This window comes from Babylonia areolata, chromosome 5, assembly GCF_041734735.1.
Source record: "Babylonia areolata isolate BAREFJ2019XMU chromosome 5, ASM4173473v1, whole genome shotgun sequence".
NCBI classification, from domain to species: Eukaryota; Metazoa; Mollusca; class Gastropoda; order Neogastropoda; family Buccinidae; genus Babylonia; species Babylonia areolata.
Genome location: NC_134880.1, coordinates 52,776,444 through 52,788,943, shown reverse-complemented (window position 1 = coordinate 52,788,943; position 12,500 = coordinate 52,776,444). Strand labels below are relative to the sequence as shown.

The window sequence follows — 12,500 nt, the reverse complement described above, 5'->3', positions numbered from 1 at the left end:
CCAATTGTATACACACACACATGCATACATACACATACACAAGCACGCATATAAACACTCTCTCTCTCCCCCTCTCTCTCTCTCTCTTTTAATTTATCTATGCATGACTGTTACTTGTGTATCTGACTCAACCCCATCTACACAACTTGAGGAAACAACGAAAATAAATCTTCATCAAACAAACAAACATACGTAATAGATTTACCTACATGTATATTTGCATGCACATTGACAAACCTCTGAATATGTTTCATGAAACCACATACATACAAAATAAATAACAAACATAAAGCACCCCACAAGCTTTTTTGTGAAGTATGAATATCTTTCAGTACAACATTAGTTCATCTTTTGTTTGTGCAAAATTTGATAACAAATGTCGAGCTGTACTGTTAGTATAAACTTAGTTAATTCAACAGTAAATGTCGACTGAAATGTAAAAAATTAAAACAGTAAAAGTTAAGTATTTTGCAAAACATAAAATTGATTCCTAGGTATACACTGGCAATAGACACCTGTGGTTTCCATTTTCCAATAATGAAATAACATGCCTATGAGGTAGATGACGAATACATCAGAATAATGTATATACAATATCTTATTTCTATGTCTGCAGTTAACTTCGTCAGTTGCCGGACATCAACTCAACTCATCGTAAATTCTTCACATCTAAATGCCCTGCTATGCATCAGTACAATAAAAACTGAATGTTTATTTGCTGTTCTTGTCAGAGTATGTGGAGTGATGGCCTGATGATAAAGCGTCCGCCCAGGAAGCGAGAGAATCTGACCACACGGTATCCAGTCACGCACTCGCCAGTGTTTTCTCCCCTTGCAATAAGACCTTGAGTGGTGGTCTGGACGCTAGTCATTCATATGAGATGTTAAACTGATGTCCCGCATGCAACATGCACTTGGCTAAAATCTAAAGAAAAAATCCACTTTAATGTACTTGTGTATGTGTGCACGTGATTGAAGCCTGACTGAATGATACTGTGACAGGAAACGAATGATGAGCGCCTAAGGCAGCTGTCAGTCGGCTCTACCCAGGTATGCAGCTTATTGTGCAAATGACTGTGTTTGTGTAGTGCTTGAAATAGGTCTCTGACTGGAGACAGACGCTTTATTAGTATCAATAACAACCGTGAATACAAATGATAATACTTTCTTTTTTTTTTACCCGGACTTTCTTGGGTCGACCACCGTTTTATTTAGAATATAAATCACACAATGTCAAAGTAATCAATAGCATTTATGGAATAAATACGACTTTTCTTTTACTAATTTTGGGCTTGTTACAATAATATGGAAGGAAAATGTACAAGTCATACAACTTGGAATCAATGTGGTTGTTTTTTTGGTTTGTTTTGTTTGTTGTTGTTTTTTTGGGGGGTGGGGGGGGTTTCACCTTCATTCATACTAATACTACTGATACTACTACTACTACTATCAATAATAATGGTTATTATTATCATTATCACCATCATCATTATGGTCATTATAAAGTGTTCCTACCGTGCAACAACCGATCATTCTCAGCATCAAACTGTAACAAGGGGTACTTACCAAGCGGGTGGGTGTGTGTCCTGAAAGCAAAAGGGTGAATCTCAATTTCCGCGTCAGGGAATGGGCAGGCCGTTTCCAGGTATTCTGCACACACACACACACACACACACACACATTTACTTTTTCATGAGCCACCTGAATGTGTATGTGTGTGTGTGTGTGTGTGTGTGTGTGTGTGTGTGTGTGTTCATGATACGCGCACGAGCACGGGTGTGTATGCATGCATGCATGTATGGATATGTATTTGTTCCTGTCGACAATTTACAACAAGCATGTTCACAGCATAGATTTACTTTTGATCAATCGGAGGATCCAGATTAAGAGGCGGGGTGGGGGGTGTGGAACACTTCCAGATTTAAGAAATAAAATGTCGCACCCGTCCCCTTCCCTCTGTCACCCTCTCTTTCTCCGCCATCCAATCTGTCTGTCAACTTTCCCTGTTCTACACTTTTCCTGTTCTATCTCTCTTCTGTTGGAATGGCCAGAACAGCTCAGAACAGAGTGCGATGGCGAGGGGTCGTCGATGGCCTATGCTCCACCGGGAGCGATGGGCATAAGCAAGTATCTCTCTTCTGTTGGTTCGATTCTGCCTACTCAGGGCGTTTAAATTGCATAGTGTCTATTTATCTTCACCACTCTCTTTTGTCAATGTGAGTGTTTCGCATCTGCCCCTCCTCCCCCACCCCACCCGAGCCCCTGGTAATGTTCTATCTTAGAAACCAAAATTCTTGGGTGTATTTAAACGAAAATGTTTGTGTGATTTACAGTGCAGGTATATGAGTGGTAACATGTATATGATCGACACTTCATCTCAAGCCTTCTTCTTTTTTTTTTTTTTTTTTTTTTTTTTTTTACCATTGCATCGTTTGCGGGCCCAAAACGTAAAGATCAGCTCTTTGGTTGGCACAGACTGAAGGAACGCGTCACTGCAGACGATTTTTTCAGACCTTGTCACACAGCTTCAAGTCAGTTCAGCGATTAAATCTGTATCCAAATCAAGTACAATAACTTTCGAAAACCACTGAAAATGGTTTATGATATCTAATAATGGCAAAGTCGTTTCGAAAACTGCCGTCAAAATAGGACCCTGACTTTGGATACTAAAACAGGGTTTTACCGATGATACGGTTACTACATGAGTTATGGTCTTTATAAAAATAACACATCCTAGTCTGGGTCTGGGTCCTCTCCTTTTCCCCCCACTCTACCCACCTGTCTGGCCAGAAGGGATCACGCCTCCCGTCACCATCAGGTAGACTCCAGCCAGCCGGGGTTTCCTGGGGAACATAGACCCAGCCTTTATCATCATTTCATTTCAGTTCCAGTTTCAGTAAAGTGTGAGAGCATGCTGACAGATCCAGATCACATCCGCCGTATTGAACAACAAGAACAACCAGAACAACAAATATATATATATGTATATATATGTGTGTGTGTGTGTGTGTGTGTGTAAGGACAGCGACTTTCGAATAAACCCAACGCGCTGATCAGGTCCAGGGTTCATGATCATAATATCACCCTATTGAGGGACCGCTAACATAATGAGTCAGTATAATCGTTTTACGTTTCATTCACGACTGCTCATTTCTTTTCTGCACGCGAGTACAAAGGTACATACGATACTACGCGTTCTGTCCTCCGGCGTTTTCTACCCCGCCCCTAACACACACACACACACACACACACACACACACACACACGGAGAGAGGCAGACAGTGACAGGGAGACACTAATACAGACAGACAGAGCCAATTCAACACAACTCCGAACCCTATCAATACAACAAAATGGCCAACAAAACTGCCACCCCCGCCAACATACAAGCACTACGAGACAAATCAATTCACGAGTCTACACATCAGGTCCTTTATATGCTTATCTTTATTCTTATTCTTCCTCATTGCTTATTCTTGTCTTAATCTTTGTTGCCTATTTATCTCTGTCAATATGCTTATACGCCTGCAGCCATACAGAACCATGTCAGGGCTGAAAAACTAAATATAGATCCAGTAGAACCAGAAAAAAAGGGAGAGAAAGAAACTGGAAAAGAAAACTTGGCACAAGTGCAATCGCATCAATGCATAGAAACCTCGGACATGCCTCTGTTATTGACCATTCCGTAACACAAAACAACACTAACACAATTATATATAATACATAGAATTACCTTTAATAACAAGCAAACAAAATACAAAACCAAATATTGCCAACGGGTACACATCCCAGGCGTAAAAAAAAATGAATACAACATAGTAAGAATACCTAATCATCAAGTCCAGAAAAAGAAAAAGAAATCTGTTCAAAGCTAGTGGTAAATGAACCAACAAGGGAGACACTAAGAAAGGAAGAGACGATAGAAAGAAAATTAATGGGCAAAAGCCGTGAACAAAGAGAGGTATGTAAAAGAGGTAATTTCTAGCACTGAGAGTTTTACAATAAGGTTGGGGATACTATGCACACTAAAAGAACCCTCAACATCCTCACAGAAGACACCTGGGCCGAGTTGCATTAGGCAATGTTTGCAGCCCTAAGTTTGCTTAGAGTTAAGAACGTTCCAAAGTATTCCTATATGGAATTCCCCGTGGAGTTGGGAACATTCTTAATACAAGCAAACTTAACACTGTTAACCCACCCCCTAGTACTTACGGTTCATCGGTGGTTATAAGCGTGAGGCCCGAGCTGTCCTTCCGGTTGACTGAAACACAATTTGTGGAAACGCGAATCTATAAACAAGAGCATTCGCTCTCATTGGCGCATAAATCCAAGTCAAAAATTCATTCACTGAGCGCTTGGGTATTGGAAAATAATTTTCTTTTCTTTAAATGAGGTTGGGGACGTGTGGTTTTGCGCTGTGCGTTGCGTGCCTGTGTGTAAGCGTGTTGTTTGTACATATGTGCCTGTGTGCGTGTGTGTGGGAGGGGAAGGAGTGAGGTAGGTTCTTGGACCCCGGGTTTAAAGACATTTCCAGACAGGAAAGCCAGTGCATAGACAAACCTTCCAAAACTGAAAAAAAAATGCCATGAATATGCTAAATGAAAATATATCAATGTCAATATAAATCTAAATAAATGTACAACAAATCAATTCTAAGTACAGATCTCTCTCTCTCTCTCTCTCTCTCTCTTATCTCACAGTCTCAGTCATTCATTCACTTACACACACACACACACACACACACACACACACACACACACACACGCACGCACGCACGCACGGACACACACACACACACACACACACACACACACCAAAATGCAGTATCAACTTACATGGTGGTTTGAAACTGGTGACGTTTTTGTAGTGCACTTGCATCACGAGCTTCTTGATGCCTGTGTCGGCTCCAATCTTGAACGCCACGTCTGCACCCGTTATCACCGTTATTATGAACTTACACATCGGCTGTTTTCTTCAACTGCTGACATGCTGCAGCTCTTAACCCACTCAGTACGGCCAGTCCTCTCTTCTCCTCTACACAGACCCCTCGGATGTCCAGTGGGTGTCTGAATGACCCAACCTTTAGCTTCCGTCGTCAGAACTGTGGTATTCTTTGTCAACATTCAGTATAAGAGCGTTCCGCTTGAAATATTTTGATGATGGTAATTGGGATGAAACGCTGTTAACGTCGTCTCTTTCGCCGTTCGTATGGAGAGAGTTAATATACGTGTGTGTGTGTGTGTGTGTGTGTGTGTGTGTGTGTGTGTGTGTGTGTGTGTGTGTGTGTGTGTGTCTGTCTGTCTGTCTGTCTGTCTGTCTGTGTTTGTGTGTGTCTGTGTCTGTGTGTACGTGCGTGCATGTGTATGTGTCTGTGTGGCTATGTGTGTATGTGTCTCTGTGTGCGCGCACGATAATGAAAGAGAGAGAGAGAGAGAGAGAGTCGTATAACTATTTCTTCATATTTATTTTTCTATGGAATGTGGGGGGTGGGTTGGTTTTTTCTCCCTTTTTTTTCCTCATTATTCAAACTGTTATTCTGCCTTCAATCTGTACTCCACCTGTCACTGGAAACCCTTAAACGTCACGATTAGACTGCGCTGCTGCTGCACACTAAAACCCGGAACGTCCTCCACCATACACCTCGACATTGTCAGTTTTCTCCTTTTTCTGATGTAATTCTCTTGATTGGCTGTTCTCACCCATGACTGGCAGACAGTCGGTAAGCTTCCAATGGTGTGTGTGAGTCATCTGTGAAATCACGGTTGTCACGGTAAGCCTCTTGTCTCTTTCCAATAAGCGAACTATGAACTTAGAATGGTGTCTGCCCTTATGCCCCGCCCCTTAGAATGGTGTCTGACACTTGTTTTTTGGTTTTGTTTTGGATCCTTCCTGGAACTATTTGTGATTTGGGGGACATTTTGAAATGAGTTGGCCTCCATTTTAGACTTCCCAATGATAACTGACCATTGATCATGCATGCAAACACACACACACACACACACACACACACACACACACACACACACACACACACACACACACAGACTATACCCAGTCACACCCCTGGATGGGATACAAACATCTACTTATGGTAACTAATATCGTTTCATACATGCACAAATTGCCAGAAAAACAGACTCGTTAATTTAGGATACTAAAATAGGACTTGTAATGAAGTATCTCCTCTCCACCACTCACACACCCCACCTTACCTTTCGGAAGACTCAAGCTGGGCGCATCCATGGCCCAAGCGTAGAGGATTTGGGGGCCTTCAGCACAGGTAGGACCCAGCTCATAGTCTGAATTGCTGGCCGCCATCTCCCCACAGTTCCTGCACATTCACAGTCACACGTGCAGACGACATTTTTAAAATCATCGAATGAAAGGAAACTCTTCTCTTTTGGCAGGACTTCAGCTTTCTGTCCCTTTGAAAACTCTTTTAAGAAAGAAATAAAGCTTCTCAGAAGCTATTTTCAAGTTGTAAAATGTATATTTTCTCACTCTCTCATTTGGGTGTGTGAGAAACAACACTTAGGTATCTTAGTCCTGTCTAACGATATCTAACAGACCCCCACAGACACTCTTTTTAAACAATGAATTTTTTTTTTAATATTTGTATCCACTTCATTCTTTGTCTACTTGTCCTAAATTCTTATGTGAATGTATGGGTATGAGAGCAAATTTATGAATGCATGTTATGTGCTTTTTACATCAATGCATATGGATACCTTGCCTAGTATAAATACGAAGTGGGAAGATCGTACGTGTCAATTCTTGAAAATAAATACATGAAAAATTAATAAATAATATATTTTCTATTGCGCTACATCTTGTGATAAAAACAAACCAAAGCTCTGTACACATTGTTTGGTCATTCGCACGCAAATAGGCCTTCACGAACAACTCACAATGACAAGTCTTTTCTTTTAAAACTAAATAGTATTATTTGTTTAAAGAAAATATAATGCAGTAAATATGCATTTTGAATTTGTTCATTGTTGCTTTTGTGCATTATGATTTGTCAGGAAACTCTTGAATGTTCTTTTTATTTGTCATTTTTTATTTGTTAGCACTGAAAACAGTAGTTAAGTTTGTGTGCGTTGTTGTTGTGTCTTTCACACCCCAAAAGAGGCAAATGTTTTGGACATATCTGACCCTTTTGATTCTTTTTTTTTTCTAGAAGTGTTTAAAGGGAAAAAAACTGACCAGATTTCCTTTTGACTGCCGGGCGCCTCACAGCCATAGAGCAAGATGTGATGTGCTGTGTCTTTGTTGGCGTTGGGTATGAATCCAGCTGTAAATCACACACACACACGCGCGCACGCAGGCACGCAGGCACACACACACACACACACACACACACACACACACACACACACACACACACACACACACACACACACACACACACACACACACACACACACCACCGATTTCAAAAACCTGTTGGTTTGAAAATCGACACGTGCATCAAAGTAATGGAACCATAATGACGATGATAGCTGTGGTGCTTATGATGGTGTAATGCGTGAATACGCGTGCGTGTGTGCGTGCGTGCGTGCGTGCGTGCGTGAGTGTGTGTGTGTGTGTGTGTGTGTATGTGTGTGTGTGTGTGCGTGCGTGCCTGCGTGGATGGCTGGATGGCTGTTTAGTAGGTGTACACATCGTTCGAGAAGTTCAGAATATTTAGCACACAACAGAGCAAGAGACCTCTACCACTCTCACTGTTTCTAAAACGTAATCGAAATTAATATCATCTATCTCACGCGGACTATCCTCAGCGACCAGGGCAACACCACTCACTTACATGTCCACGTTGCTACTGTATGATGTAATTGTAAAATCGTACAGCGGACTAGCACTGAAGGAAGGTCAGAAATCAAATCATATCAATATCAATTATTAACTATCACTAACTGTCACATCACTTACTTATGTAGTGTTTCAGGTCGGCAGTGTCAAAAGTCCGACAGAGGTATGTATCCGGCTGGAAAGGAAAAGGCATTGTAACTATGTCAGAGATGTCATGTGTAAGGAAGAAAGATAAACAGCCGCTGTAACTATTGTACATGTCTACCCAATGTGAGTCCCCTAGCTATATCCCCGCCCTGTACCGCACACACACACACACACACACACACACACACACACGCACGCACGCACGCACACACGCACACACACACACTACACTCATGATTACACACACACACACACACACACACACACACAGATGGAGGGGAAAAAAATCATTGCTCAAACAGTGGCAGTGGTGTAACGATCCGTTGCTGTAGCAACGGTTGAGTGAGTGTTTGTACTGCTGCGACAGATACACTTGCAGTGGGAAGTTGAACCAAGACACACACACTGAAATGCTTGACGCGTTTGACAGACAGACAGAACTGAGGAGAATTATACTTTTCTCTCTCTGAGAACAGAGACGGAATGAGAGAATGTGCGTATATCAATAATATAATATTAGTGGGTAAAATGTGTGTCAGTATCTATAAAAAGACCAAATCAGTCTTTCCCTTACAGGTTATTTTTGAACGAGAATTTGAAACAAGACGAATTCACATGGAAAAAAACACTTCCATCTACAAATAACGTCAAATGATCAAATGAGAAGTGAGAAAGAGACAAATATGCACACAGAAAGCACACCAGAGCATGAACACCCCCCCCCCCCCCCCCCCCCCCCCGGCCCCCTCAACCCCTCCCCACCCCCCAGACAAACCAAACAATCTTCCAACACTAAAGTTTTGCAACGTGATTGTCCATATATGAAGAAACAGACTGACTTAGAATTGTGTATGAATGAAGGTGAAAAAACAAAACAAAAAAACCCCCCCAAAAAAAACCCAAAAAAAAACAAACAAAGAAAAACAGATAAGTTTTGTACACTTAATTGTATGACTTGTACATTTTCCTTCAATATTATTGTAACAAGCCCAAAATCAGTGAGTGAAAAGTCGTATTTATTCCATAAACGCTATTTATTTATTTGGCATTGTGTGATTTATATACAAAATAAAACGGTGGTCGACCCAAGAAAGTCCGGGTACAAAAAAAAAAAAAAAAGAGAGAGAATGTGTGTGTGTGTGTGTGTGTGTGTGTGTGTGTGTGTGTGCGTGTGTGTGTGTGTAATCATGAGTGTAGTGTAGTGTAGTGTGTGTGTGTGTGTGTGTGTGTAATCATGAGTGTAATGTGTGTGTGTGTGTCTGTCTGTGTCTGTGTGTGTAATCATGTGTGTGTGTGTGTGTGTGTGTGTGTGTGTGTGTGTGTGTGTGCGTGTGTGTGTGTGTGTGTGTGTGCGTGTGTGTGTGTGTAATCATGAGTGTAGTGTAGTGTAGTGTGTGTGTGTGTGTGTGTGTGTGTGTCTGTAATCATGTGTGCAGTGTGTGTGGGAGGGGTGTGGGGGAGGGCGACAGACAGACCACTGAGACCAGGGTTACCTTTTGTGGCTGAACCTCAGGCATCGTGAGGTCCACAGACGTAGCGGTGGGCGCCGCCAGGATACCCGTGGCCGTTAACACGGTGAAGAGGAAAACCAGCATGGTTGGGTTGTTCCTCCTGTGTGCTCTCTGAAGACAAAACACAACAAAGGAGAACGAAAACGTCAGGATTATCTCTGTGTATCTCTGTGAGTGTGGTGTGGTGGTGGTAAATGCAGAGCCACTCACATGTGCAAAGATAACTACACAATCACGTCTCTCCCATCAGACCGAAGGACAAGCATTATTTCTGTATGTGCCTGTCTTTCTTTCTCTCCTCCCCTCCCCCCTCCCCAGGTCCCAACTACTAAAGAACTGTCGCCAAGCACCACAAGACATTAAGATGGGGACGATATACACATGGTGTCAAGTGGTCTAAGCAGCCACGCACAGAATGCAGACACTCACGCAGAAGAAAAGAAGATTTAATTCAGTAAACAGTAAGTAGATCGATTACTGGATTCACTTGAACTGGAACGAAAGGAAGACTTCATTCAAAATTGTTCAAGTAGATCGATTTCTGGACTCGCTTGAATGTTCATCTAAATTTTGGTCTGAATCTAGAAAGCACTAAACAGAGAAACATGTAAATAATGACATTACCGAAAAGGAATGGAAACATTGTCTTGATTATATTTTTGACTATGGAAGTGTGACTGACACCAGAAGAGACAATATTAAGTTTGCAGCCATCACAGAAATCAGTGAAATATCACTCGACGTTGATAATAATTCGAAAGGGACTGACACTTGGGTACCCCATATAAAATCAATGTATGGATGTTTGGGTGTGTATGAGAAAATCGTTTTTCGAACTGCGTGAAAGACTTCTATCTTTTGTCATCGACAGAGAAACCACATTGAATAAAGCAAACATTTAACTATTTACTGCACTTTCAAACATGTATTTATCATGGAAATATATATCACATGTTTAAGGAAAGAAATATATCGAAATTCTCAGGCACAATTCAGAAAGGGAATGCCTCACTAAAACATGCACAGGTTCCGTTTCAGTAAGACACAGATTATGTTCTGTGTTCAGTGTATTCAACTCTAGCCTACCTGAGTCAGAAACCCGTTTCATGTTCAACTGTCGGGCATGTATTCTGATCTCCGATGAAATTATTTACCTCAATGCAACGGTTATGATAACGTAGACGTAACACTGTTGAGATTGTTCAATGACGTATCAGCATAACATCTTGTTGAATTATTGAGTATATGCCTTCAAGTTCAGAAGACTATCCAACAAAATGTAATGATAGGGCCTGTTAGCATATGTCATTGAAATCATTCGGATTCAATGTCCTCTCTTTGGTGTGTGTGTGTGTGTGTGTGTGTGTGTGTGTGTGTGTATACATTTGTGTTTGTGTGTGTGTGTGTGTGTGTGTGTGTGTGTGTGTGTGTGTGTGTGTGTGTGTGTGTGTATACATTTGTGTTTGTGTGTGTGTGTGTGTATACATTTGTGTGTGTGTGTGTGTGTGTGTGTGTGTGTGGCTGTCTGTTTGCCTTCCTGTATCTGTCTGTCTGACAGTGTGCGTGCGTATATGTGTGTGTGATTGTGTGAGGAGAGATATAGAGACAGACAGACAGACAGACAGACACAGAGAGAGAGAGAGAGAGAGAGAGAGAGAGAGAGAGAGAGAGAGTACAATTTAAACACATGTTCATGATCTTCTTCTTTTTTTTAAAAGATTTTATATTTGTAATCATTTGGCATAAAAGCTTTTCATCGCTGAATATATTTGCTGGTGTTTGAACAGAAAATATCCAGCATGGGGTTGTTGTTGTTGGTGGTTTTTTGTTTGTTTGTTTTTTAAGTCATCCATATGATTAGTTTGCTGGAACAGACACAAAGTTACATCAGGAACAATGTGTGGGTGTTTTTTTTCTGCATGCAATGTTTTGCTTCGGGTACACTCTGCGCTATGAGTAAATGGACAGATGGTGCATGGATCAGACCTGCGCTACCAGACCACACAATGACGTGTTCCTGTTATTTCTGGAGCTCTGCCGAGGACAGAAATCCAATATTCATAAATCATAGCCCGACCTCCATTATGAGACTTGGTTAGACTCTGGCACCCAAATCTGATTACGAGTTTATGAGGAGAGAGCTCTCTCTTTCTATACGTTACCCCCTCCCTGGGTGTGTGTGTGTGTGTGTGTGTGTGTGTGTTTAGGGATGTTTAACTATCATCAGTCATTATTGCTGTCTTAGCTTTAAGAAACGAACAGTGTTTTGTGTGCTTCAAATGTCAGAACTAACGTGTTGGGTTTTTTGTTGTTGTTGTTTGTTTGTTTTGTGTGATTTTTTTTTTAAATACAGGCAACACACACACACACACACACACAGAGAGAGGGAGAGAGAGATGGGAGACGGGAGAGGGGAGATAGACAGAGAGAGGGAAATGTCAAGAAAAAAAAGATACTGAATCTCTTGTTTTACAAATATTCAATGGTTTGTTGTTGTTGTTGTTGTTGTGTGTGTGTGTGTGTGTGTGTGTGTGTGTGTGTGTGTGTGTGTGTGTGTGTGTGTGTGCTTGTTTGTTTTTGTTTTGTTTTGTTTGTTTTTTTGTTTAACACGCATTTTGCTTTCCAGACACAACACACTTTGAACCATGAGCGGAGGAGGAAAGGGAAATAATCACAGGGCACGTGCAATACGTGTGTGGGGTATCCGGATCTGACGTGCGTGTTGGAGTCTGATAATTCTGTTCTCACCATTGGCGACGACAAGGAAGCGGGTGGGCGGGGGGAGGGGGGGGGGGCGAGGGGGGGTAGTAATCCGATAATTGGCTCTGATCTGATTCTGCGACAGCTGGCTCACGCGTCTGGCAACATGGTCCTATTTGTCGGGCTTGTGGGTGGAAAAACAAGTTCTCCTCACCTTCCTCTCTGTCTGTCTGTATGTCTCTGTCTCTGTCTCTGTCTCTCTGTCTCTGTCTCTCTCTGTCTCTCTCTCTATATATATATCTCTCTCTACAGTGTACATCTGGTGTGAAGC

The 12,500-nt window shown here is 41.7% G+C and overlaps 1 protein-coding gene across 3 annotated transcripts in view; it reads right to left on the bottom strand.

Annotated features, from left to right (window-relative positions):
• LOC143282171 (putative peptidylglycine alpha-hydroxylating monooxygenase 1) overlaps positions 1-12,500 on the bottom strand; it is a 39,602-nt gene that overhangs the window by 17,011 nt on the left and 10,091 nt on the right. For all 3 annotated transcript variants that reach the window (XM_076587733.1, XM_076587735.1, XM_076587734.1), the window contains exons 2-9: positions 9,452-9,580; positions 7,932-7,986; positions 7,206-7,293; positions 6,212-6,330; positions 4,835-4,924; positions 4,212-4,260; positions 2,778-2,842; positions 1,566-1,649 (exon numbers count right to left, since the gene is read on the bottom strand). In XM_076587733.1, coding sequence (XP_076443848.1) covers positions 1,566-1,649; positions 2,778-2,842; positions 4,212-4,260; positions 4,835-4,924; positions 6,212-6,330; positions 7,206-7,293; positions 7,932-7,986; positions 9,452-9,553 — 652 coding nt within the window. In that variant the 5' untranslated portion in view covers positions 9,554-9,580. The remainder of the gene's footprint in view (positions 1-1,565; positions 1,650-2,777; positions 2,843-4,211; positions 4,261-4,834; positions 4,925-6,211; positions 6,331-7,205; positions 7,294-7,931; positions 7,987-9,451; positions 9,581-12,500) is intronic.